We start from the raw sequence: 27,790 nt of genomic DNA on the forward strand, positions 1-27,790 counted from the left end.
TGGCGTACTATTTCCCACAGGGAGTTCGACTGGAGCGCGCCAGACTTGTGCGGCGCCGCATCTTCCGGGCCGTTTTTACGGCAACTAGGAAGAAATGGACGGAGTGACCCCCTCTCCATAGTCTCTCATCCCGTATACGAATACTCCACCTGAAATCCGTACCACCTCAAATTCGTGGGGTGATGCCTTTAATGAAATGATTATAAACATATCATCCACTTCTTTCAGGTGGAAGTACTTCTCGGCGATTCGTCCCATATGAGCTACCCTCTGAAATGCGAGCTTATCGCCTCTGTCGAGGAAAAGGAATGTTTGTGGAACCCACTTTGCGAAGCATATCATAGCAGTGCGAGGCGTTCTCGGGCATGGCAAACTGTCCACGAAGAGTTACGGATGAAAGGATATGATTGTAATTGTAAGTCAGAATAAGGTTTCTGAAGAGAAGAACAATAACACTTCAAAATTGATGTCTTTTTTTTTCTTAGTGCCGATGCTTAAAATGCACTGGAAAAATCTACGTGACCATTGGAGAAAAAGACAAAGTGGTTCCATTTCCATATCTCAAAAACCTTGGAGTTTTACTGAGAAATTGAAGTTTCTGTCGATGGTAGAACGTGCCTATGACGTCAAGTGAGGTTACTTTGATAACCAATAACTAGGCGACTATTCTTATTCCCGTCCAATGTTTCAGTTCGAAAGGAAAATCAGCCAAAAAGTTTGACTGTTCAAACTCTTTTTCGGACTCTCCGGATATTACTAACGGTACCGTTCCACAGACAGAATGTATTCAGCAGATACCTCCAGTGATGAGGGAACAAACGATCTGCTGTAACCAAGAACTCCCGAATACATGCGATAAATTCGAACGGTTTGGTGAGTGCTTGGTTCTCTAAATGATCTCATTCTCATTCACAGATTAATTTGCATTCAAAATAAGGAGATATTTTAGGTGCCATGGTTTCCAGCGTTTTGAAGGATCTTCATCCGGATTTGGCAAACGACAAGATGGCGTCTATTTGTATGATTCTGTTTCACGATGGTGTCATTGTGACCCAGAATAACAGTTAGAACCATTCATACAACTTATACATCCTCATTCAAAAAAGCAAGAAATATCATTGTTTCTCACTTCTCATTTGTACTATCAGCACTGGTTTTCTTTGCTTCTGTTTGCGCGGCGCATCCGCCTTGGTTGACGCACACTTTTCCGTCCCTCTACCTCGTCCCAGTTGAACACACACTGGGGACTTATGGGCAAAGAAAACAACATATGACTATTCCTTTGCGCCCAAGACTTGTAAACGAAATTTTTACTTTTCTAAATACGTGGTCATTTGTAAATATTTGTTCATTGTTAGAAGTTGTTGATTTTTGATGACTGTTGGTTTCTTGCAACTCGCTAATTATAAACTACACGTGCGTTTGGTACTTGTTCATTTAACTCGAGGCTACGGTATGTTATCCTATTTTTTTCGCTGCATGTTCACTCATTGCTCTTGTTGGGTCAAAGCAATCTGAAAGCTCGGTGAAGTTGCGTAAGCAGCAACGCTCGAAGCGTTTGGGACCGAGGTTAGACGATCGTTGGCTTTACTCGTCTCGTAGCCACAAGTTCTAACAAAGGTCCTCATTCGATCCCAACCGTTGCGCTCCCCCATCGCGGCTGTTTATGCAATTACAAGTACCAGGACTTTCGATACGACTATAACAATTTCTCGCCGTAGTGGTTTTGTCAGTTATTATCGACGCACCTAATAAAGGTTACTAGACCAGTGAACTTCCAGTTATTTTTTACATGCTCTTACATTACCCGCAAAGATGAATTGAGAAACCAAAGATATACTGCTAAAACGAGAGACACCAGAGAGGAGAGAGAATCATAGACTTTTCTTTGCCAGACATGGTTTGTTCAAAGGTAGCATCAGTTCGTTTTTGTATTGTGGTGTTCCAGAAAAAAGAACAATTATAAACAAAAATAAAGAAGTCGGAGCAACCGTGACTTATTTTGTGCCGATTAACCAAGAAAGAAATGCTGAAACTGTGTGCCACCTCGAACACGACTGATTGTTTGACGGAGCCTCCCTTCAAATACCTTTAGAAATACTGAGTACGGAATACTCAAGAATAGTCAGTTTATTGATTCATCGTGTTCTAGTATAACATCGAGCGACAAACATTATCATAAAGTCATAGTATGTCTAAATATTGTGGCTAGGTAGGATATTGTGTGAAAGATTAATTAATCTATTGGGAAACTGCTACCAAATGCGTGCACTCTTCGACGGATTTGCAGCTTAGGCCAGTTCCTGTAACAAAACCATTTATTTTCCCCTTTCCACTGAAGTATCCGACATCATTGGGAGGATTTGAGACATGCATAGCTGAAACATCTTTACAACCACTGCAAAGAAAGCACGTAGATCTATTCGCTTCATAACGCTTGGCCCACAAAAAAAAACCCAAGGTCTCTATCAAAAAATGTCCTACGAATGAATATCTCTCTTCCGCAAATAATACTCTTGATGTTTCTTTATATCTTTCTATATGTAGTCACTTACAATGTGTAGTCTTGAAGTATAGGACCTAAAAAGTGGCTCCGGTTCATTTTGTCAAAATTGATTACGATGATTGGTCGTTAGTGAATCATCGAAATAGAACCTGTGGATGATGGAACTAAGGGTTCAGAAAAAAACGAAGTGAACTTATAGAGTAATGTAGATCAGCTATATTAAAGTAGATATGTGACTAAAACAAATGATCGGATTTCCATCCACGATCAGGTCTTAAGGCCTAAACCTTAGTAGCTTCAGCCTGACTTAGCAGCTTTACTCTGGGGTTGGTGGCTTTAGCCATAATCAGAGTGAAATCACGAAGAGTCAGCAAGCTAGCAGCAGCGGTTTTTGCAGTGATTTTTCCTTCGCATCCAACAATTTTCATCCGCACATTGATTCGTATCCACAAGGTTGTGGCCTTGAATAGAGGAGTTGTGTTAAGTGGGTGTAGCCTTCATGAAGGCTGTTGGGTTATGAAATCGCTCGAGAAATGGGATACTTCATCTGCTCTGCGATCTGCTTCCAGAGCTCGTAGAAGAAATGCTCGATACTGAACTGCCATTTCCAAAGAACCACGTAGAAATGGTCATTCAACGGGTAGCCTTTCGTTCCGTAACGGAAGCGAATTTTAGCCTTCAAGCGATACCAGTTGTTTTCGATGCGTTGCCTGTCCGCTCTTATGGCCAGATCCACGAAGTTTGCGCAGTGGTTGACGGTCCTGTGAATGTAGTCCAGGTTTGCAGGTTGTTGCAACCTCTCCACATTTCGGTGCGGGTGACACCTCCCAGTAGCACATAGTTCTGGATAATAGCATCGAGGTTTGTAGAGATGCAACAGTCCACAGCCTCCACGGAAATAAGCTTCCTTCTGAAAGGTACATCGCGAAACCACTAAGTTCACTGGGCGATGCTCTTTTCATCGATCTCAAACGTTCGCGCCATTTCCTTAACGAGTCCGAGGTCGTACGCAAAGAGCTAGCTAGGAAGATCCTCTTGCGATCGCCATGCGACTTCCCGCTAGGGATCCGATCTTGGATCCAATTGCTCGTCTCTGGCGTTTGTGACATTTGGACTTTAAGCACGCATCTTCCCTTTTAGCGTTCGCCTGCTTCGTGACCTCTTGAGGATTTCAATAATTGGAGCACCGCCGCTCCTTCCATAGCAATCTACAATCAGCAAGCCTATCGCCTTCGATGTAATTTCCAGCTATGCAGTTAAAAGAATGAAATCACGAATAGTTAGCAAGTAAGTCGCAGCCTTACGGTCTTACTAGAACGAATTCTGAACTATTCTTATGGTCTAGGAATGATTTTTGTGCTCTAATCGCCAACGTTCTGGAGTGGCGCCCCCGAATCCCCATTTCGCCCTTGACATATTTCACGCGCCATGCTACAAAAATCTTCCCGAAGTACCTCGGATTTACAAACATTCGTGTTTCCGTTAACATATGTAGTTGATCTGATCGAATGAATCGAAGGCCGTAGTGGACCTTACACTTTGACACGTCTAATCCGTGCATTCACCGCAATTGCAGAACACTAGTCACTCCTGCTCTTCTGCTTACTTATTTGCTCCCGACCCTCCGCACTCAATTCGGTCCCATTCTCTTTATGCTATGGTAGGAGGAAACGTTCGTAGCAATTGAATCCTTTATTTCTTCTCTTTACTGGTTTTAATTTTATCTGCATCTTCGTAGTAAGATATTTATATTTCTCCATTTCTTCACTCATCAAGAAGAATTCATTTCGATAACGAAGATATCGCTATATAGTTGTAATAATCTCCATCTACTGCGTGATGGGTTTAATCATAGCTACATTTCAGAAATGGGTAATGAATCTTCGAAAGCACCTAAAGCGTCATCAGGAAAAGGACGAGTGGCTACATCATTAGGTACATGTATAGTTCCGAAGTTTTGAATGATATTTTTCACTGTATTTCTAGAATACTCAAATACGGTATCGCTTAGGTATTGGATCAGGGCCGTCACAGAGTACCGTCCAGCGACACATCGACAATGCAAGGAAAAGTCGGATTTTGCAGTTGAAAGCATGTGGCTTGAAGTCCATGCCGTCAGCTTTGAATGAGGTTTGCTTTGTTCTCTCTATGGACTCTATGTGCATTTTCGACAGCATTTTCTAGCTTTACGAAGTCATCCGAAATCTGGAATTGAGCCAGAATAAAATAAAGGAACTGCCTCCTGATATAGGATATTTTACCGTCCTGAAACAGTTGCACCTTTCCGAAAACGCTCTCAGTGGGTTTACGACGCTTTTTAGAAATGAATTTATCGATGGTTTATTTCATTTAAAGCTGACAAACCTCCTTGCAGCTCAACTTCCGGATGAAATTGGTTCACTGAAAAATCTGGAAATACTCAACCTTCAGTCGAACAAGTTATCATCGTTGCCTGATACTATAGTAGGATGCACATCATTGAAGACGCTCAACCTTTCTGCAAATAACTTCATACAATTTCCCGTGCCTGTTTGTCACCTAATGTCGTTGGAAACGCTAAACCTATCTCAGAATGCAATAACCGAACTACCTGATGAGGTTGGTTTTTGTTCTTCATCACTTCCCTTGTTTTCGAATTTATAATCAGCTTTTTTTGTTTCGAAAGTATTGATCCCTCCAACTACCTTGAACATACTAGACTTCAAGGACAAGACTTCCTATCTTACTAAATTGATTTACTTTCATTTTCTTGAGGACTTCTGTATTCGTGTTCAGTTCGATTCTTTGTTTCGATTTCAGGTGAGCTCATTGAACGCATCAGAAATGAACCTGAACCAGAACCGTCTCAACTTCCTCAATGCGGACGCCCTCGCGAAATGTCCACACTTGAAAATTCTCAGGCTGGAGGAGAATTGCCTAGCCAAGACGGAATTCACGCCTAATTTACTTATTCATTCTACTGTAAGCATAATAAATTACTCCGGGAATATATTCCAAGATCGGGAGTTTCAAAGCCTACCAGGTTATGAAGAATACCAAGAACGCTTTACTGCAACGAGAAGAAAAATGTAATTGTTTGGTTCCGCCATTTTTAATAAAATGTTTTGACTATGCATAACCTTTAGTTGTAATACTGCTTGCCAATTCCATATTAGTCCCGTCCTTTATTGTTCTTTATTTTCGGTGTAAGTTATGCCGTTATCCTCATGTTGTCATTCGATCTACTTAATATGCCTTCTTGATAATCTCTAGTCTAAGGTTGTGATACAATGTAATTAATGTATAAAATTTCATTATCACAGTTTTGATTGCATATTCAACATGAAACCTGTATCAAATGCAGTACAATATATCTGATGTTCCTGGAACATTTCTATTTCTTTTTCTATTTAACTTCATAGTATTCTTATAAAACAAAGATCACCGGTAGGAAGAAATGATCAGTTAGATACAATTAAGCATAGAATGTATCCACTCCAGAAAATTAAGATGAGGTTTTCATTTGTTGAAAACTAGAAAAGGTTAGTTTTGTAGTTGAGTTCATTTAGAAGCAGGGTGGACGAGTATAGTGACTTAGTGTGAGTTACATGATTGAAATATCGTGAGAAAGTGTGATTACCAAAAAAAAAAAAGCATCTGCTCCAAACACAAGTAGTCTTCCAGCATCAGTATGTCTTTTGCTGCTATCCGCGTAACCTTGCCATCTCTAGTTGAATCCATGGGAGAGCAGCGTGGACGTTTGAGTAAACGCCTGGGTTTCCCGGACGCCCGCAGCCAATGCCCCAGCTCACCAAACCGTGGACTTCCCAGCGACCCATGTTTGCACACATTAATGGTCCTCCAGAATCACCCTGAAATGATTTTTTGAATTCAGGAAACATAATTGTTTCTTTGGGTAATAATTTGGGTTTTTTGAAGGATCTTACTCTCACCTGACAGGAGTCAACGATTCCTTGTGTATAGCCGGCGCAAAGCATAGATGGAAGATGTACACGTCCGGCATAGTGCGCCAAATTGTTACACTGCGTGAAAGGCAGTATAGGAACGTGGATTTCTCGTAGCACTTCTGACCTCCTGCCATTTTCCTTCGTCATACCCCAACCTGGAGCCAAGCTAGCTATGAATTTGATGTGCCTTATGGACTCGTTGAAGAATTATGCATGGAGAAGTTGAAATTTCGACTTCGAACGTTGAAATTGAAATAAAATTTCATCGGAAAACAGAGAAAAAAACAAACTCATATTTGAGTGTCCTGTTGAGAAGAGTAAGTTCCAGCTCATTAACACAGATAGACATGTCCTTCCCCCTCCATGTATTTCGAAACTTTTTTGCGAGGATGTTACTAATTATTCCCTTTTGAGACTTTTTGAGAAATAAGACATGAGCACAATAAGGATTGTAACATGCATGTGACCCAATTTGGAATCGCACGTTTGAACGTCCTAACTAACATTTTTAACTAACTCTGATTCTTAGTAAAGCTAAATGAGGTAGGTGTGTTGCTTGTTTTTGCTTACTTTGTGAAACTTTCACCCGTGGACATGAAGTTTGATATTATTCGTTATATTCCTTTCCTGATTAACCACCAGTTATATTAGAGTCAAAACGACATAAAGCACGGTGCAGTTGCGTAAGCGGTTGCGTTCGAAGCGGTGCGGCTGAGCATAGCGGTTACAATCTATCGGGGACCTTTGTTGACAGCATTCTTCATTTTAGTTCGCGATGGTCCGCCTCGATTCCAATCGCTATCTCTGCTGCACCCTTCGACCGCAGCCGCCTATTAAACTGCACCGTGCTTCATGTCGTTCTGACCTGACTGTACCTCAATTTATTGATAGGTCTTGTACACCCCATACTGCAATCGATTTAAGACTGCTTCCGAGTGCACTATGCCATTGTTTCCACTTTTCTATCTATTCTATTGAAATCTTTCTAATGCAGTATCTCTTACTTTAACCTTACCTCTAGTTTTGGATATAAGTACTAGCGAAATGATTCGGCTGCAACATTAAAGCATGAAGGTGTTCCTACGCTTTATGTAGGTTCTTATAAAATGGAATAAAAACGTGGAACATGAATTGCTCACCTGCTACAACGCATAACTTATTAGGCATAGGCGGTAGGGATGGCATGCAGATCGTACGTGCAGTATTAGTTTCATTCAACTTTACGGGTGGTGCTATTCTGAAGTTGTTCACATCTTTTGAAGGATTGTACTTGTCAATATAATAATTAGAGTTCACTAACCTAAGCACGGCTACATCATATGAGCTTGGCCAAACCACGTTGAATAATGAGTGCGTAGATAGGTTTTTAATGAAGTGAGCTCTGCCGCTACCAGATTTATGACCACCGACGTGGACGCGGTACATAGCGGGATTTCGACTGAAAGCGATTCACATGTTTTTTTTTTCTCAAATCCTAACCCACTGGCGAACGCGTGGTTGTGACACACCGTGACCTATGGGTGAGCGACAATAGTCATGTCGTCACCTCAGTTCTTGTGCTTTTTTTGCGTTTTACTGTGTGCTTTCTTGAACCATTTTTGCGTGCTTAATAGATTAATTGCCTCCAAACAAGGTCAGAGAAGCAGCGGTCTATTGTAGTTACTTTGTTTCCTTCTAGACTGAATAATTCAAACGCGGAAAGACTCTTCGGTTTCACGAGTCGAACACGACGCGTAAAACGCAGCGCAGTCATCAATGGGTTAAAAGTCTTACAAGAAGATTCTAACGATTCTCACCTCCTTGCGAAGCAATGTGCTGCGGTGACAACAAATTCTTCATCAATAAGCGCACCTCCACATCTGTGCACTCCTCGATAAATCAGTTGTATAACCCATGGCCACGAATGTGCATCTGCTTCAATACCTCCAACCAAGCGATTCTCAGGCATCTAAGAAGTCCATGCCATGTAGTTCACCATTTCACGAATTCATATTCCAGTTGAAAGCATTGTCTAACTTTTGCAGTAACTAATCCTGTATATGGTTAAAGCAGTACCGCTTAAACGTACTGTTAGTAAGTGAATTAGCTCCCTGCGTGAGTAACGATTTTATTGCATTCATGGACATGTATAGAACATTAAGAGCAAGATGCTTCATCTACCCTCGAGTTTCCTAAGATCAAACTTGAAATATATTCTGGCGTTGTACCGCTGTTGATTTCTCCGTCTTCTCTATACCTCAATCATCGCCAATTATTCTCAACTTCAATCCACTCTCATTCGCTACTTCTTATAACTTCTGAGCTATAATAATCTTCGGACTTTTTACTTCCAAATGTAAGTACAGTTTCGTTGTAAAGATCTTAAATGTCTGAAGTGCGGGCTCTTAGACTAACATTCCTAGAATAAAAATCCATCATCAGCGTAAGAAGAGGATTCAGTTAAGCTACGCAGAAGTCACTGTACATGTTTCACTTGGATAATATCACATATAGAAGCAAATATGCTCATAAAATTAAATTTCTCATGGAATAATGCGATGGAGGGCATCTGCATTTCATAATATGAGAATTACAGTTCAACGAAATTTATTTCCATTACATTCGACAAAGTTGAAACAATAGAAATTTGAGAATATGCATCTTGAAAAGTGAATATTTTACAGTACCTTACAATTCGATATGCTCGACATTCAGTGTCATACAACAATTGTTTTTAGAAGATGACTTTCTAGGATGAAATTTCTTAGCTGCTTCCCTATACAGTGGCATAGAAATGCTGCAAACGATGAGTTATGTCTATTTGTCCCGTAGTTCTCTTAGTTCTATGAATCCGTTTTTGTAGTGTAGCCCAAATTTAGAATTTACACATAGGGATAGTTGATAATGCTCTCCGGTGCCATGTTTACATGTTTCGATGTTGACGCGCTAGCTATGGCTCATATCAATGTAAACGGTGCCGTGCGACAGTCATGGTTAAGCGCTATTTCTTTTCCTTTCAAATCTCCGTTGAGAATACACTCATCACTTTGCGGTTATGCTTTTGCTTCAACGAATGTATTTATGATGTTCGAAGGAAAAAAAAAGTGGAGGAAAGGAATACCATCCACTTATTCTTTATAAAGAAAAAATAGTGTGTTTCAAGAAATTGAACTTACTACGAAGTTGAAAGGGTTGTGGTACTCCGAGGCACGTGGGATTTCATTCGGGTGTTGTCCGCATGCTGGTTGAGATGCATGAATTTGAACGATAGAGAGCAGGAGACCGACGACCGCGTACTTCGCTAGCATTTTGCTCACTGGCCTGGATAGATCTACTCGTTTCGATTTTATTGATCTGCCTAGTAGATCACTCAGATCAGTCATTATCTTAGACATACTCGGCTTCTCATAGAAACTTTTCCCCTATGGGGATGCGGAAAAACAATTACTCTATTCTTATGAAGAGACCGTTTGGAATTTCCCTCAGTATTAACACGAACGAAGATATCGTCAAGGTCATTATCCCATGCATTCCACTCCACTGAGAGGTCGTAGCGGTGATTCATCGTCGGCGACCCAGCTTTTTTTTTTTGAGCGCGACTTTCCTCATAGGAATTATGTCGTTGCTATGACGTCACATGTTTTGACAGTATGGGAAGTGAATCTTTATTTTCCGGCTTGTAGTTCTGCATATAGAATCGTCTTCTTTTTCACAATTCATACATTGTGCCTGGGAGCGTTGATCTCACTTTCCGCTCGCTCGCCCGTTTCCACGTACTTTTGGAAATCAGGTTAAAATCGCTAAAGATCGAATCGAATACTGCTCAAGTTCTTTTATCTTCTTTGATTTCTTCTTCGGTGCGCAGAGGTGTTCGTGACTACGTTTGAACGCATTATTTCTGAACAGCTGTGCACTGAAACGAATTTTTATCTTCTTCTCTAGCTAGAATCACCTCCCGAATAACCTCTTTCCTACGATAACCGTTTCGTGTTGAAAGTGATGAAATAATTAGGAGTAAGTATATTTAACCCTCGTTTCTCATTCTTTCTTGTTGTATTCTTTTTTGGGCCGTCGTTACTTGACATACTCAAGACTCTAACTCTTCAAAAAAATTTTTAACAATTAAATTTTTGGATTTTTTTTCTGAAATTATCTACCAATGTACACTCGAACTGGCCTAGTTCTCCTTTCCCAGGAGGTAATGTAATTATTTAATCGATACTGTTCGACATTGTTGATGCTGCTTCACACGTAAGTCTGTGCAGTTTTTTTTTTTCATTACTCACGTGTCCTGTCGAAGGGTACGACATTGATATTAGTCTAGAACAGTTCGTGTAGGGTTTCCACTCACATTTGCTGTTATTTGATACAATCTTTGAACACACGTAAGTGCCGATCTTATCAATCTTCCGAAATGCGTTCTTTTCGCGCAAAAGTGTGTATCCGTGGATTGATACTGGATTGCAACGCCCATCTCTCTGCTCTCTTGATTTTATTCCACTGGATTCGACTGACGTTTTTCCAGCTCTTTTCAGACATAGTCGACTGAAACAGTTGATCAGCTGTAAATACTTTACAAAAATAACGACATGGATCCTTCCGAGCCGGACCAACTGTTCAGTAAATTGATGATTTGGGTAAGCTTTCTTCTACAAAAGTTTCTTTATTTTTTTTTGATGGTAGCTACCACGTTTGCTTATTTTAGAACCTCTAGTGATAGCTTGCTTTTTTATTGAGCTTTAACAATATTCGTTAGAACTGTAATCCAATTGATTCACACTGGTAACTTCATGTTGTTGCTTGTAGATGAAAGCTTTACATTTCACGTCGCTCAGTCTGGATCCGAAATGTCTTCGCAGCGGCCGTGCATTTGGCGAAGTTTTACATGGAATGTAAGTTCTGATAGTATTGCACATGTTGTTTTCTTCTGTTATTTTCGTATTTAGAATAGTTTGAGTCTTCTCTACTTAAGATTCTACTTTTTTTTTAGTGACGAAGAGTTCTTTAATGAAACTTGGATTGAGAAAATTGCACAATACGACTCTGACTCCAACTGGAGAGTTAAGGCGAACAATCTACGAAAGGTAGGGATTTCGTGGTTCATTGCTATTTTGTTGAACCACAACATTCTTTGCCATTATTTTTCTTTCCTTCTATGTTTCTTTCTGAGTTTTGTCTCACATCTCTTACATGACGTTTCGATGTCAATAGCAAGCTTTTCTATTTGGTTGCATAACGGAATATTCTGGTTTTTGAAAGTAGTTGTTCTAGTTGACCCGTAGTCTCGGCGAATACTATGATGAGCACGTTCATAGAATTGTGAAAGGAACTCCGTTACTCAACATAGACGAAATGGAATTCGGTAATTTCCGTTTTGCTATTCACTGTGTTTTTAGCCGCCACCTAATGTAGCCATGTCTTTTCATCTCATTCTTCAAGATCTATTGCAGCCGAAGCAGGTTCTATCAGGGAGATGCTAAAAATGGCCGTTCTTATTGTTGGTGCCGCGTTTCTTGGCAGGAAGCAGGAAAGTGTGTTCTATACATCTTGCCTACCTTTTAGTGTCGTTTATAGACTGACGATTTTAACTCAAAGAAAAATAATGGCCTACAGGATTACTTGTTTTATTTATAGACAGTGTGGTTTCATGTAGAACAACATCTTTTCTCTAATATTTTTTCCAAGTGTCAAGTGTTTCATGATGCATCTGACTGTTTTTTTAAATGCGTAATTCAATGAAGACGCTTTTTTTTTGTTTTAAGAGTTTGTTGCTGGTGTAGCCGTTCTCGATCCAGACGTCCAGAGTGGCGTCGCAAGTGCGATACAATCCATAATGGATGGCTCCGAAAAGAGAGAAGTTCCAACACCGATCGCACCCGAAGAAGTATTGCCAGATTTGGTGCGTATGCTCTTTTGAATAGATCTCCAAATTGAGAATGTGTATAGTTTTTTAACTTCTTAGTTGATGTTCAGAAACCGAACGGAGCTGTAAGCTCCAGCAGTAGCGAAGAACTTGGAGGCCGAATAACTCATCTGAGCAAAGAGGTTAGTACGCGCTTTCATATTTTTCATACCTTACACTATTTTATTACTACAATCAAAATTATCTATTATTATCATATTCGGTAACTTTCTTTGAATTTTATGTGCATAGTTGACATCCCCATCTCCAAACTTATACATGGTTGATCGTAAAGGAAAGTACAGGAAATTGAAAATTTGCTTGATTGATGTTTTATCGTTTGGTGTAACCTTGATTTGTATAACTGCGATTGCAGAAACTGAATTAACATTTTTGTACTGTGAAAACGTAGAGTGAAATCGACCTGAAATGGGAAATAATTGAAACATTTTATCTCCTCTCTAAAATTGTTCTGGTCATTTAGCACGCTCTTAAGACTCATTGAGATCTAATGGCGGTATCTCCTTTAAGATTTTTATCAGTTTCCTCTTGTCAACCTTTTTGTCTACGAATTTGCAACCTACTCACTTTCTCACCCAAATTTTACCTTGATGGTTCATCACCGGTTATTCCATTTGCATCTGTAACCAAACAACTTTTAATCTGTTCACCTCCTCATCGTTCTACTGTGCGCCCTTCCACGTCCACAATCGATTTCTGCCGTTCATGCGAGTCCATATCGACGTTGCCATTCACAATTCATTTTTTGCATGATATCTTCGTGCTAGATCTGCATTTTCCCATGGCCGAGCGACGACAGAACGGAGAAACCTGTTCCGTTTCGTGTTGTGCCATCTCCATTTCAATTACTATTGCGGGTTCACCGTTAGTCGCTTGGCGACTGTCCTTCCCGATTAATCATATGCCTTGATGTCACTTATTTAGTCTGCGTACGAGTGGAGAAAGAACTACTTCGAGTAACGATTGATCGTTCGATCTATTATGTCATTGTTGCGGTGCTAAAGCGTACTTATGTTTTTCATAGTCTCGTTTGCTCATGTATTTGTTTGTCCGATACGCTTTCATAGATTCGTTAATTGCATTTGTGATGGGCCCGTTTTGTGGCTGTCAGCAATTCACTTATGAAATCCGCCCTTCTTCCGCACTTTTCAACTTTAGTTTGAGCACGTTTCCCAGTCTTTTGTCCTCGTTCCTGAAATCCGTTCTTTCACTTGCATTTTTAGAGGATTAAATATGATTAAAAAGTTGTTCGAAAGTTAGAAGTAATGAAGGTTTATATTTTTTTTCCTTAGCAATCTTTCGATATATGCAAAGCATTCTGTCGCATCATTTTATAATTTTCATTGCATGCCGTAGGATATCAATTTAAATTAAAGCATATATATATATATTTTTTTTTTTTGGGGGGGGGGGGGGTTATACTACATAATGTTGTTTTATTTTGTGATCTCTCTTTCGTTTATTAAGAAGTTATTTTCCAGAACGCGGAACTTCGACAAGATCGCGATAATTTGGAGAGTCAGTTGGAGAAAGCTAGACAACAATTGTATGAGCTTACGAAAGGAAAAAGTGTTGATGAATTCGAGCAGGATATTGTTGATTTGAAAGTTAGCGACTTTATGTTGTTATTGTTGAACAAAAGTTTATTACTCTATTTTTTTTTTGCATAATTCTCCATTCGTTCTTCGTTAACCTTCTGCTACACTGACTCTATCCTTCTGTGAGCAATAAATCTCTAGCAAAAAAGTAGTAATAGGGTTCTTAGCTTTAGTTACACTTTTATCTAAAGAAGTGGTTTTTTTAATTGATTCTATGATTTAGGAAATTTTTTCCAGGAGAAGAAGACGCGCCTAGAAACTCAAATCATCGAAACCGAAACAGAAATGGAGCTATTGAAAGGAAAAATCGATTCAGTCTCACAAGAAAATGAGGATTTAAAGACGAAAGTAGGTGCTCTGCATGAGGTCATAATTTTTCAATCAATCTTTTTTAATTTTTAAAATCATCCCATCGTCATAGGTTGGTCAGATAAGACCATTCGAAGACGAATTCCGTCGGTTACGTGATGAAGTTGAAGAGTTACGCATGAAAGAAGCAGATCACTCAAAGTTACAACAGGCTTATGAGCAGCTGAAGAATAAGGCGAAGGATAGCAGTAACGATAGAGCAGAGGTGCGTATTAAACTTTAACGAACCATCTCTATTAAATTCTTATGAATAAGGTATTTCTCAGTCTTGCACTCTATTTTCGAACTAAAATTTGCTCATCCGTATTCAAATTTACTGTCTGGTCCAAAACCCGCATGTCTGCCAGTTTTCAAAATCTTTTGAAGGTTCTTTCTGCCTTTTTTTTTGCCCGTTTGACCTGCAATAAATCGCGTGATCAGATACAAACGTTTGAAATGCTGGATTTTTGTTTCTGTGAGGAGTTTGCTCACATTCCGTTTCTACCCATTCTTCTCCTTTTCGGTTTTTGTAATGACGGTTAGCGTTTTTGCATTCCGCCTGGGAATGGACATTCAAATCTCTTTTAATAGTTGTTTCGCTCTCATTTTTTTTTTTTGATGGATTCACAGTCTTGCAAAAGTTCCCAAAAATTGTTTTTGTATGAAAGACCTTTCGGTTGCCTATGGATGCTGTATCTTTTTTGCAAGTATTAAGAAATACGAAAGAAAATTACGCCCATTTTATTCCGACTTCATCGTGAGTGAACCTTTAACGCTAGCTGTAACGTCTTCATTTTGTACTATTTCTGGCTCATACTGCTCGTATTTCTTATTTCAGCTAAGTAATTAGCTTTATCTTATTTGTAATTTATAATTTCTTTGTTCCCCGTTTTTGAATGAACAACAAAGTATTTCTACTTTTTTCCATACGATGACATTCCGCGAGGGAAAATCACATTTGTTTCACTGACATTCCTAGTGCACGTTATGCGCTGCTGACAGCTTTGCATATTAATTTCAGCTTCTTGTTCTACGCGAAAAAGTGAAGTCTTATGTTGAACATGGAATGCTGTTAGAAGACGAGCAACGCAAGAATAAGGTAAATGAGTTATTACTTCTCGGAGCAATTTATGCTCACATTATTTTTAGACATTGCGTACGCAAATGGGCTCCTATAAAGCTCTTTCTGAAGAAAAAACTCGAGAAAATGATAAGCTTATTGTTAAAGTGGATAAGGTATATTCTACTGTCATAAAAATGTTTTTTCTTTCAATTAACTGTTCAAATAAAATCCCTTCGTTCAGTTAGAACACGAACTTGCCACTGCTAAAGATCGTTTGGCTGCTGCAGAAACTCGAGTTGAGGGGCTTGTTCAGGAAAAATTACTTCTGGAAAACAAAATAGCTCATGAATGTAAGTTTATTTCCAATAATCATACTATCATACTTTTCTTCAAAAGCTTTTCTGCTACTTTTTTGCCGCACATTCTTGGAATGTAATCCTAACTGTCATAAAATTGCACAAGTTACCTTACCTCATTGCGTAAATCCAAGGTAAATGGCTTATCTGTGTTTGCATTCATGAATAATGCGTGTGACATTAACTAGGTGCAGAATTATTATTAGAAATATATTAATAAATTATTAGAATTTATGCAGAATTAAAGTTCCCGAAAGTGAATCTCATACTGAAGTGGTGCATGTATCGAAGAACCCGTGGTGTTGGTCACAGCGCCTCTAGGGGCCACAGTGTTAGGTAATTGTGTTTCGCAGCAATTAGCAGGTCTGCAGAATCTTTGCGCTGTGTCTAGGACGTGCTTCACCTATTTCGCTGCCACAGTTGCAGTCGAGAAGGATTGTTGAACAATCTGATGGCTTCGAGTAATGATTAAATAGCACTAGCTTAGACCTAAACGCAGTATCTTGATTGTTGTTGAGGTTTGAAAGAGAGGTTTATTATATTATCGGTCAATTTTCTTGCAGACATTTGTTATCATCTCCAGCTTTACCGTATCCTTTCAAGATTTCCCCTTTTAGTTCTTTAAAAGTTGTCTTGATTCGATTCCTTTAAATATTAGCGAATAAAATCAATTACCAACTTCGTAGACAACAAAGCTCGCTACGCTTTTTCAAACGATCGTCTATCATGTTATGTAATTGTCCGAATGGACGAAAAACTTCATTTGTTCCGCTGAAGCATTAGTGGTTTTTGTAGTTGACATATTCAGTACCAACTCGAGTGATATGATTGCTTCCGTCACTCATTTTTTATCCACAATATGCTTTGAGACATACTTTGCTGAAAGTACAACGTCGGAGAGGGCTAAATTAATGCAGCTGTGCGGCGTTGGATTTAGAAACTCTTGTGCGAAAATGCAAAGATAGTCATTGCATTTCCAAGAAGGAGCCTCGTGCGACTTCATTCTGCTTCCCTTAATGTTCGAGTTTGATGCCGTAGTTTGATGCTATTTCAACGTTTTTTTTTTTTTGGTTGGGGCTTTCAACAGAATAACATTGCTATTCGGACCTAATCTTGAATGGCTATCAACTTTCAGGAATGTCATGATCTCTGGGATTTTTTTTTTGAGGATGCGAGTTTGTCATCTCACATGAACGAGATATAAAACAGCAAAGTTAGTAAAAACTTTGGTGACGATGATATGCCGTAAAAATAGCAGTAGGTGGTCCACTCTGTTCCGTAACTTCTGGTTAGCAGGAGGTAAACGAGCCATCGTTTGCTAGATTTCCACTTTCTGCCTTTCTAAACGTCGTAATTCGCACTAATTTTAATGCGATTAAAGTTGGTCTATATGTGGGAGGGATTTATCGATTGATGACAGTCATTGAGCATACGGATTTAATGTAGAACCAGTAAGCTTCGAGAATTCAAATGCTTTAAATGCATACGTAGGTTTTTATGTATGTGTAGTCGTCAAAGCCTGTGCAACGTTTCGCATCATTTCACAGCGTAGCTGCTGATTGTTTAATCATCATCGATTTGCACTTTATGTTACGGAATACACTATATTATTGATTATATCCACCATATTTAGGGAAAGTACAAAGCCTATGTGCCTCGTTACCATACTGTTTGCTCAAAATCAACACTACAAGTTTTTGATTGTTCTGGTGGTCGCTGGTCCTGTTTTCTTCCATATTTTTTTTTTAAATCTGTATTACGAATCCGTTATTGTAGCAAGGAATTTCTAATTCTCTTAATTAGAAAGTATACAACTCTGTCTTCACTTTTCACTTTCAACGTATAAATACTATTCTCTACTGTATTTCAACATATTTCAAAACGCTTCTCTTGTCACCAGGGAGATATTTTGCTTGAGGCGTCATTGAAACGCACTTCTACGTGTTAGTTTTTTCTCAAAGCAGTCCAATATTTAGACTGTTTTGACGAAAAAAAAACATGAGAAGTTCTATTTGATTTTACACAGGTCCCTCGGTAACTGCACAACCGTGGGGAGTGTTTGTTTTCTCCATGATTGTTTGCTTATGTAACACTTTCTTGGCACTAATACTATTTTTCTTTGCGTTCCTGGGTAATTAATGTCGTTATATGCAAGAAATTATATGTCTCTGGTACGTTTTTTTTCTGCCGGATGATTCATGTTTCCTTCAGTGGTGCACGTGGATAGCGCCCACAGTTTGCATGCATCCATGCTCGAGTCCAATAACGGAGATTCTTCGCTGGATGGCAGCATGATGGAGTGAGTGATTTGCTATGCATTCTGAGTCTCGTAGAATCCATTTGGTAACTCTTTAAAGTTTCCTCTTTGTATTGTTCCTGGATCTATGAACTGTCATTCGTAGGGATCGTATTCGTAACCTTGAACTGGAGAATTCTCGTCTACGCGAGAGAATTAAAGAAATGGAGGAGTTAGAAGTGGTAAAAGGTGAAATGGATGTTGTTAAAGGACGTAATCATGAGCTGGAAAGCGAGTTACGACTTGCTAATAAGCGAAAAGCGGAACTTGAGGTGACCAACTTAAAGTGACTCATTTAGAATATTAATTGCATCTTAGTTTTGCATATTTTTTAGGATAAGGTGGAAGAATTGGAACGTACTGTAGAGACAGCCGCTGCGTCTTCTTCTGGGGATGTAACAGAAGTAAAACTACGGGTTCGTTGAACTATGAGACGAATTAACCATAGATCGAGATGACTTCCTTTATTACCTGTTTTTAGTCTGAGAAGATGTCCATCGAAATAGATCAATGGAAGCAAAAAGCTGAGATGTCAGAGAAGCGTGCTGCAGAAGCGCTAGATGCCCAGCTGTTGGCACAAGGCAAGTTCTTCACTTTTCACAGTGAATTGAACATACTTTTTACATTATCTGTGCCTAGTCTCTAGAGCTCATCGTGGTTTGTACTTGTACTGTATTTTCGAATTATTTTCGTGGCATTTTTTTATGCGCTTCTCCAATTTGCCTTCCTTCAGTATGTTGTTTACTCGTAGAATTCTCCACCTTGTCTCTACTTTTTTCCATTATTGTATTTTTTGTTGATTTCCTCTTGTGGGAAGGATTTGTTCTCGCTATTTTTACATTTCCTTATAATTTTTGATACTGTGCACCCCAATTCACCCCCGCTCTATATGAATCATGCTGTTTCTATCAACATCACATATTTTGCTCACATTTAGATGATATTTAGCACATACTTCCTCAGTTAAGTTATTTCTTTCTTTTGAACACTACATTGAACCATTATTTTATTCTATTGAAAGGATGTTGAGAGTGCCGTAATTGCAGAATGTTAAAAGCAGGGTATCACGACTTTGACGTGTTGCGGTACCTACAGCGAAAGCGTAGAGTTCTTCTTTTAGATTGCGGAATCCAGCGCAGTATCGCTCATCTCTCCCTGATCGTCGTAAAAAAAAAAGCCGGCGTGGACGGCGGCGTTCTTTTTTACAAAATCAGTTGCAACAGGCCACCTGCACGCGCGTTCCAAGGTACCTCGTAAGAACCGAAGCGGTTCCCACGCCATTTTTCACGAAGAATGGGGAAAGAAGAGCGAAACCATAATGGGTTCCGCAATCCGCTATCCGAACTCTACGCTTTCGCTGTGGGTTCTGCACCACGTCAGAATTGTAATACCCTGTCTTTAATCCAAATTAGTTACAAATGATCTTGATTCATGAAGCGTTCCTACATTGTACTAATTTTCAGGAAAATTGAAGGAAATGGAGGCTGAACTGCAAGAAGAACGAGAGTCAAAACGATCATATTTGGAGAAAGCTCGTCAGATAATTATAGATCAAGTTCGTTTTTGTTAAATCCCATAATGATACGTCGATGTTGTTTTTACGTTGTTAGCTAAGTTGTACTTAGGAAAGGGCCGCTCAGTGTGCAGCCGAAGGCGGTTTGAGCCGCCATGAATTTGACTCGTTACGTCGTGAGATTGAACAGAAAGACAGAAGAATCAAACAACTTGAAGAACAAGCAGAACAGACGAACACAATGCACGAACAGGAACAACGATTACTTACCACAGCTTTCTATGGAATGGTCTGGTTTTCTGTAATTTCTGACTTTAATTTATTAATTGAGTTGAAAATAAACTTTTTTTAGGCCAAAAGAGTCGATGAATGCAGTCGAATGACTGAGAGCATGGATTCGAGTCGGGAGAGAAGTTTCCTCTCACGACAAAAACAGGCGAATGCATTTAATCTTCGGTGAATCTTCTGGAAGATTGAGGTATTGGTCGACACCTAAGGTTGATTGGTGTCGACTAGTACAGTACTCCTTATAAAACATTGTTGTATGACTTTCTGATGACTTTGCTTACGAGCAATTATCGGAAAAGATCTGCATTCAATAAACCAAAGTTACGCTGTGGTGTTTTTGAACGAGACCGTCCCGAACAGACGTCTGTCCTTATTTGAGACTATTGGAGTGATATTAGATGATGTTGGAAAATTTTTTTCCCTGATAATTTCTTGATTTTAGAGTTTAGAAACAAAATCTTAACCAGCTTTCATGTTCACCTTCTTAATACACAACTCCAGCTTCGGTTTGGACTAGTCCACTCTAGTTGGTAACGTATCTCTTAACTTTAAAAAAATGCTTATGCTTTTTTCAAGTTGAACATTTTTAATTTTTCAACTTCCCATTTCTTAACTGGCCGCTTCAGAAAAGAGGGGAAAGAAATCGTCGTCCTACTCTTCCATGTTTCCTTTGTTATTTTTTTTTATCTTCGAACTCTGTTTCTCGTTAATTTCGAGAACCAATCGCGCCAATGAACTATTATATGATGCAAGCGCATAAAAAGTGTGTTTCTTTTTCCTGGTACATGTGTACAAATTGGGACAGACGTCCGCAATTACGTACTGACCACATGTGTGTTGCCTTTCTTTCCTTTTGTCTCGAAAAATAGCGCTTTGATGAACACCTTTCAGATACACGTGATCAGAAGCGCCGATACCATAATGTGATGTACTACCCGGGTGTTCGTTTTCTTTTTACCGTTCAATTGTTTGTCACTTTCGCTTATCACTCACTCACTACGTAAAAATCCTCATTTATCCTTTACTTTCACTCTGCCTTGCACCATAGTTTTTGCTTTTTTTTGAGCGCTTATTTGGGTACATCGCCTGAAACATATAGTGATGATGCATCTATGTGCCTGTAGTATAGTGGTTTCTATTAAACTGACTCACTGTAGTGCCTTCCATAAAATCCCAAATGTTTAACAAATGTGGTTAATTAACAGTGATCTGGTGGTATTGACCGCATTCTCTTTTCTTTCTCTTCTCTTTTTTTTTTTGCTCTCAGAGAAGCTTATGTGAGGAATGAGAAGTGCTGAAACTCAATTGCGCCAGCACGTCTGCATATAAAAAGCATCCACCTACCAGGAAAAGGCGAGTTTTCTGGAGTGATTATGTTCACTGGGTTTGTTATCCATATCAAGGCTCTTATCAGATTTATCGAAGATGTTGGGTCACTGATTTTTAAATATGGTTATAAGCTAAGTATTATGAGCTCTAAGGGTAGACGGAGACCTATATGTAGTCGGATCATGAAGACCTAAACGACATGAAGCACGGTGTCACCGCGCCTGAAGCGGCGCGGTGGAGTGTAGCGGTCGGAATCGAGGTGGGACCATCGCGAACTGCAGCGATGGATGGAGTTAGCAAAGGTCCCCTCACGATCCTAACCGCTGCGGTCCACCGCACCGCTTCGAGCGCAGCCGCTTACGCAACTGCACCGTGCTTTCGTTGTTTCGTTTTGACCCTACTATATCTATACGCTGACTACTCCGTATTTCTAAACCCTAAAGGTCATTGACGCACTCATAAGCCTCTAAATTCTACATTGAGAGTTCCGGCAGTTTGTGCGGCCGCACAATTCAAAGCCGGTTTTGCGGCAGCTACAGTTTTGGTGATTATCGGCCAGCGGAGCCAAAAAGCGTCATCAACAGTCAGCAATTGTAAAGCCGCAAGTGCGTGCCACGATTCCGGCTGTGAACTTTACGGACAGCGTTACCGTACTCGGAATTCACAGCGAGAAGAGCTGAGTCAACGCTTGAGCCATTCCTTCCGTTATAGCGGTCCAAATTCCTCACCAGCATATTAATAATGATGTGCAAACACATTTCACCCTATGGTTAACAATAGAGAAATTTTATTTTCGTAACGATTCAAGAAATCAAGATGTGTTATCGCCGTACCTTTGTGTGTGTGTGTGTGTTTCTGTTCGCACTGCATGGCTTGGCTTTGGTGTAATGATCGTGTACTATTGAGGTTGTCTTTTTAAGCATTTTCAAAGGTAATAAAATGGAATTAATTTCTGGTATTTTAGTGAAATCGAGATGAAATCTTTTGAGAAACTGTCCATTTCTTGAACATTGCCTTTGACAACGAAAGAAAAGACGATTTGATGTACGGGAATTTGGGTGGTGGCGGTAATTCTGTGTTGTTTAGTGTGGTGCTACCGTGGTTGCTGGTCTTACTGCTCGTCACGTATGTTGTGATCGGCAATATTCGCAGTTCGTTGAGATTAGCGTGGTGGTCAGCAAGGTACGTCTAAAATACGTTCACCTTATGCTGCAAGACAGCATAAGATGAACCGGATTCCACGATCCGTGAGGTGATGGTCTTAAAAATTCCCTCTCCTTTTGTGCTAGCGTTATCGGTTTTGTGCAGTTCTTTTTTTTTCTTTTTTTTTTTTCTTTTTACTGTGCACTAGTGCTTGTTACCGCACCTTTGAGAAACGGGTAGATTCGTCTTGTTGGTGATTCGAGCTGTTCCTATTGTTCTCTCTCGCTTTCATTTCTTCCTATCTTCATTCATTCGCTGCTTCTTTTCTGTATATAACGTAAGAATCCGTAGATATTTTGCTATCCAACAACTCGCTCTTTTCATTTCTCTGAACGTAAGAATATTTAGGATCATCAAGTGCATTTTTGACCAATACTTGCTTTCGTTTATATGCTTCTCCTTTTACTGCTGTATAGTAGAAAGGATATGGAATTAAGAAGCTTGAATTTACTATTTTTTTCCAGTCAGATGATGTTGCTACATAGTTTCATATTTTAATTACATCTTTATTTTGTATATTCTTATGCAAACTTAATTTTTGTGCAATAAACATTAATTTCCAAAGTGTTACGTGTGCTATGATTGAGTTTGATCGATACTATTTTATATCGCAAGTTTTTATTGCAGTTATAAATGGTTTGTAGCAAATTCCAAGTTTTACAACTTTTACTGATTCGCTAGTGCATAAGAAAATTAGTAAAGGAATAATAATGGCGACTACTCTGTGCCGTAGATTTAAGGTGTTTTGTCAGATATTTCAATAGCAAAATTAAAAGAATACTACGTATATACTGCTATACTGATAAAAATTCTTCTGATTGCTCAAATTAGTCCGTAACTATATCATGAAGCCTCGTTTCATACTGATGAAAAAAAAATTGAGTCAGTATCCACTACAATTTATTGAAGTGAATAAAAGTGAAACACATACTTTCCATATATAAAAGGATAAAGTCTTTGGCGTATCAATCCACTTGATGTGCGCCAACGCGTTTTACTGGAATTCGTGATCGTTGAGGTTCTGGAACGCGTGTTGGTCTATGCAATGACTTGCGGGGGCCAATCGATGATCAAGTCAGTGTTTTTATCCTCCCAGCCAAGTCTGGTACCAATTTATGTGTGTAATGTGTTGTATGGTCGGATCGAAATCACATGAAAATCGGTGCAGCCGCGCTCATCGAGCTGGGACCCTGGAGAATTCCGGCAATGAGTGGTGCCAGCAAGGGTCCCTTGATCCTCGATTTTCTCCGCTTCGCTCCACTGCACCGATATTCAGATCGTTTTGACCCGACTATAGCATTACGCAAAAAGTCCTAGGTGAAGGCGTACACTGGACTCTTTCTACAGTATGCAAAAAAAAACTCCCCAGTTATTTTTTTTTTCGGATAGTAGTGCACGGATAGACTTACATAATTGTAGTTATATCTTTTTTCACCAGTTTGATCGTTCTTTTTTTATGTAAGGCCCCTCTATTGTATGTGATTTAATTTTTGTTCTTTTTTTAATATAAATGTGCACGACTAGTGTTTTCTGTCAACGGAACCATAGTAAAATTTGTGTCTTAAAGGAAGGCTATCTCTGAACAATCACATAAAAGTAGGGCAGAGATCCAATTCTTACAAACTGATGTCTTTGGGGAGATGTCTTGGGATTTGAAGGAAACTAAACTCGAAGAAGAAGAAGATTAAGAAATATTCTCTACATATTGTAACTACGAAAGATTGTGCATGATTACATAAAAAATACGACAAAAATTAAATCCATACGAAATAAGATCTTAGAGGAACTCTACGCACAGAAAAATAAATAAAATTAATGTAAATCACCGGATTTACATTAGTTTTATCTATTTTTCTGCTCGTAGAGTGTGTCGTGGATTTCACTGAGAAAGATTACTATACAGAAAAAAAGGGGAAAAAAACATTAAAAGCAAAAAGAACTCAGAATACCTTGCTTAGAGAAAGAAATGAACGAGGGAACACGTGAGCACAGAATGCAGTCAGAGATTCTCTAACATGAAACAATACTAACTTTACTACTAGCCGAAAAGATCAAATTGCAGCACCCATAAGAAATTCAAGTGGCGCATATGCTGTGTTCAGCGAAAAGATTAGTAAACGATTGAAGAAACGATCGCCATGATCGATTGGGGAACGTCGGGGAATAGGAGTTATAGCGATTGGGGCACTCTGAAATATCCGTGGTTGCCTTGGTGAATAGAAGAAACCATTTTATAACAATATATATAGTTCTGAAACGATAACTTCCTCAAAAATAACGTTCTAATGTAGAGTGAAGTAAGTAGAAAATGTAGTAGAGTCATTTCTAATTGATCCTGTAAATTTATCTATGGTAGGTCAGAGTCGATGTGAACATTTTAGCCTCATTGATCATGTTCTCTTGAGTACTGTGCATCCTTTGAAAGGGTTTCCGTGAGTGTATGTGAACATCACTATGCCTTTCTATTGAATTAAAAAGAATCGCTGTCAGAGATCGTTGGTGTATTGAAAAATTTCGATTGTTCATCGAATACAACGGATCCTCTTACATACAGCTGCGCTAGACCCGCCGCTTATGTTAGTAACGAATTCGCGTATAGACGTTATTTTCAGCCCCGCTTGACCTCCCCTAAACGGATGCGATCGTCGCTAAACACTATTGGAAATGTGACCAAAGAGCACTTTTTGAAGGTACATTGGTGAGAGCTTTTTATGTCAAATATAGGTTACTGTTCAACAATAGCGTTGTGTGTAATATTTCTCTTTGATCCCATTACTTATTCTTTTTATTTTTCTGCTAATTTAATTTCTTCGTCGAGCGTTCCTCTTCAAACTAGGTATTATACTCTAGTTAGTTCCAAAATTTTTTGGCTGCGCTGGCGATATTTTTTGATGAAAATTTTTCTCGTGAAAAATCGAAATAAACGAGTTGTTTAGTAATCAAATAATACTTTAGTTAGTTCAGTTAATATTCTTTCTCAGAAAGTGACCGAAAAGAATTCGATACCATGGCATCCTCGATTAGCAGCAGCAGAGTCAAAAATGTCGGTAAGTATGCAGAGAATTCATCTAGGTCCTTGAATTTCCGATTCCTGCTTTTAAGGTTCTTGTCCCTCTGTTAGAGGTGAATTCGAGGGCTTCCGTGCTATTCACGAAGAGGTCAATACATTTAAAAAGTCATCGAGGAGAGGTATGCTTTCCTGGTGGTAAAATGGAAAAGGAAGAGACGGCGGAGGAGGTTGGTTAGTCAGTAATACTATGTACTTGAATACTTTTGCCATACCATACCATAATTTATTTTCATTTTATTTCATATATTTTATAATTTGAATCTGATTAGTAGTAGATTGATAAATCGACGAAATGTCTCCGTTAGACGAATTTATCCAATTACCTGACCCGAGCACTGCTGATTGCTCCAAGCACTATGTAATCTCGCCTACAAGAGTTTTTGCACTCACTGATTGGGTGTAAATAGATTAAATAAACATAAATAAATAAATATATATATATAATAGATAATAATATGACATAATGGATATTACAAAATGTAAATAATTGTAAATAAATTAAATTACAAATTGTAAATAAATGCACAAATATTAATTAGAAATAAAGAAATAGAGTACAAAAAATAGATTACAAGATTCTAGCGTTTTTTTTACTGATTATGCCCCAAGAAGTTCTGAGAAATCTTCCGTGTTATGGAGAATTACAGCCTGAAAAGTGCAACTTTGATTCCATGCATAGTTTTGCAGGCTGCGCTGCGAGAAACCCAAGAAGAAATAGGCGTCGATCCGAAGTCCGTCGCCGTTTGGGGACGTCTGAAGCCCGTTCTCACTAGGACTCTTACAGATACGGTTGTTCCAGTCGTAGGTTGCATGGAACAACAAGCATTGAACCCAAAGTTGGTGAATAAAAAAGAGGTAAACATTTATTCATTATTTTGATGATTTTTTTTTCTTATTGATGGTCTAGAAGGTTATTCAAGGCAGGGGTGTATTTTTCCGTTAAACGTATTGGAATATTACAGTATAGAGAAAGGAATAGTATTTCTTAGGCCCAGCATAATGTATAAATCAATATTTGGAAATAGTTGCTTTAGGTTCAAACATTGTTCTCGGTGCCATTAGAAGAACTATGTCATACAGCTCGCTACACACATTTCTCCTCAAAAATCGCTGACTATACCATTCCTGTTTACTTCAGTAAAGAATTTACGGTTAGGTTCATTTCCATTTTTTTCATTACTTCAATATTTCTTATTTCTTTAATTATTTTTTTTTGGGAGGGGGGAGAATTAGCTCCATAGATTAATATTGAATTTTGTATTAATTCCATACTTTTACAGGTGCACTCACATAACGAAGGCGAATTTCTTCCCGCTGAATTTCGCATATGGGGATTGTCAGCGATAATGCTACATCAATTGTTGACCATTATGGAGCCGAAGAAATACAAAGAAACCTTGAAACTACCATTCTATTGATTTCCACCTTTTAAATACTGTGCCTAGTCCTTATTTTTACCTCATAGATTTAAGCATCACCTCAACCTGATTTCAGGTACTTTCATGATTGTACCACTAGGAAAGCTAGATTTCCGTTGTTGCTCAATCTCACACGTGCATATGTAGGTAAAACAATTCTTGTCGCATTTGATACAACGAACCTGACTAACCTGCTGGAATTTTTCTGTTTTATATCATGAAGGTGCAATTATAAGCGACTTGTTAATGAAAGTGAACGCGCAGAGTACGGTAAATCTATAGGTCCGCAGTAACAATTTCGACATTTCGAAAAACGTTGAGCGGAGGTATTCTCCTGAACCACACAGCATAGGCGTAGGCTTATTCTACTTAGAGCTCGACCATTGAGAGTGTACGTATAGTCGGGTCAAAACGACGTGAAGCAGGAACAGTTGCGTAAGCGACTGCACTCGAAGCGACGCGGTGCAGCGTAACGGTTGGGATCGAGGTGGGACCATGGCGACCTGCGAAGATGGGCGGCGGTAGCGAGGATCCTTGCACGATCCCAACCGCTACGCTGCACCGCGCTGCTTCGAGCGCAGTCGCTTACGCAACTGTCCGTGCTTCATGTCGTTTTGACCCAAGTATAACCAATTGTTCAAGCATGGCTCTAATTGCATCAGTGACTATAATGTCTTCTCCATCCTTTTTTTTTATAATGTTGTCGCTGTACATCGATCGATAATTACGAATATTAGGAATGTTCATAAAAACAACGTTAAATAAACGTCAATTGACCTTTCTGATGCGACAGTCGGTTCAACAGAACCTAATCATTGTTGAAGAAACTGTAAACTTTAAACTATCGATTGATTGAACTATCGATTGTTTGTTTGTGTCCTTTATGTTAGTAGGTGAACATTTTTGTGAGGGCTGCTCAATTTTTCTCTTTTTTACTCCCAGAAATTAAGTGA

The 27,790-nt window shown here is 39.1% G+C and overlaps 6 protein-coding genes across 9 annotated transcripts; 4 read left to right on the forward strand and 2 right to left on the reverse strand.

Moving 5' to 3' along the window:
* Positions 1-258: 258 nt before the first annotated feature.
* On the forward strand, positions 259-1,068 carry RB195_017120 (uncharacterized protein; the record flags this gene model as incomplete). The annotated part of the gene is made up of 4 exons (XM_013437798.2): positions 259-415; positions 486-630; positions 692-873; positions 950-1,068. The coding sequence occupies 4 exons, from the start codon at positions 259-261 to the stop codon at positions 1,066-1,068; spliced, it is 603 nt and encodes a 200-aa protein (XP_013293252.2).
* A 2,109-nt stretch (positions 1,069-3,177) lies between these two features.
* On the reverse strand, positions 3,178-3,615 carry RB195_017121 (uncharacterized protein; the record flags this gene model as incomplete). The annotated part of the gene is made up of 1 exon (XM_064183972.1): positions 3,178-3,615. One exon carries the CDS (start codon positions 3,613-3,615, stop codon positions 3,178-3,180), a length of 438 nt encoding a protein of 145 aa, XP_064039853.1.
* A 759-nt stretch (positions 3,616-4,374) lies between these two features.
* Positions 4,375-5,578, forward strand: RB195_017122 (uncharacterized protein; the record flags this gene model as incomplete). The annotated part of the gene is made up of 5 exons (XM_064183973.1): positions 4,375-4,441; positions 4,518-4,636; positions 4,691-4,805; positions 4,881-5,104; positions 5,306-5,578. 5 exons carry the CDS (start codon positions 4,375-4,377, stop codon positions 5,576-5,578), a joined length of 798 nt encoding a protein of 265 aa, XP_064039854.1.
* A 611-nt stretch (positions 5,579-6,189) lies between these two features.
* On the reverse strand, positions 6,190-9,740 carry RB195_017123 (uncharacterized protein; the record flags this gene model as incomplete). The annotated part of the gene is made up of 6 exons (XM_013437800.2): positions 6,190-6,357; positions 6,439-6,608; positions 7,593-7,690; positions 7,754-7,891; positions 8,250-8,401; positions 9,609-9,740. The coding sequence occupies 6 exons, from the start codon at positions 9,738-9,740 to the stop codon at positions 6,190-6,192; spliced, it is 858 nt and encodes a 285-aa protein (XP_013293254.2).
* A 1,281-nt stretch (positions 9,741-11,021) lies between these two features.
* Positions 11,022-24,037, forward strand: RB195_017124 (uncharacterized protein; the record flags this gene model as incomplete). Of its 3 annotated transcripts, XM_064183976.1 has the most annotated exons (22): positions 11,022-11,069; positions 11,239-11,324; positions 11,423-11,516; positions 11,704-11,794; positions 11,883-11,963; positions 12,195-12,331; positions 12,406-12,477; positions 13,837-13,962; positions 14,191-14,301; positions 14,375-14,527; positions 15,323-15,400; positions 15,451-15,537; positions 15,606-15,714; positions 17,932-18,019; positions 18,123-18,288; positions 18,352-18,432; positions 18,498-18,597; positions 19,480-19,571; positions 19,642-19,818; positions 19,882-19,985; positions 22,233-22,328; positions 23,917-24,037. In XM_064183976.1, 22 exons carry the CDS (start codon positions 11,022-11,024, stop codon positions 24,035-24,037), a joined length of 2,298 nt encoding a protein of 765 aa, XP_064039855.1. The 3 variants fall into 3 exon arrangements, with proteins under 3 accessions (XP_064039855.1, XP_064039856.1, XP_064039857.1); XM_064183975.1 differs by lacking the exons at positions 22,233-22,328; positions 23,917-24,037 and adding an exon at positions 20,709-20,718; XM_064183974.1 differs by lacking the exons at positions 22,233-22,328; positions 23,917-24,037 and adding an exon at positions 20,260-20,266.
* RB195_017125 (uncharacterized protein) lies at positions 20,744-26,837 on the forward strand (the record flags this gene model as incomplete). 2 transcript variants are annotated; one of them, XM_064183977.1, is made up of 8 exons in its annotated part: positions 20,744-20,758; positions 22,233-22,328; positions 24,962-25,039; positions 25,331-25,396; positions 25,452-25,586; positions 26,107-26,274; positions 26,454-26,570; positions 26,700-26,837. In XM_064183977.1, 8 exons carry the CDS (start codon positions 20,744-20,746, stop codon positions 26,835-26,837), a joined length of 813 nt encoding a protein of 270 aa, XP_064039858.1. The 2 variants fall into 2 exon arrangements, with proteins under 2 accessions (XP_064039858.1, XP_013293257.2); XM_013437803.2 differs by lacking the exons at positions 20,744-20,758; positions 22,233-22,328 and having other exon boundaries at positions 24,986-25,039.
* Positions 26,838-27,790: the final 953 nt, after the last annotated feature.

The sequence above is a fragment of the Necator americanus genome, chromosome II, assembly GCF_031761385.1.
Source record: "Necator americanus strain Aroian chromosome II, whole genome shotgun sequence".
In the NCBI taxonomy this organism is placed as follows: Eukaryota; Metazoa; Nematoda; class Chromadorea; order Rhabditida; family Ancylostomatidae; genus Necator; species Necator americanus.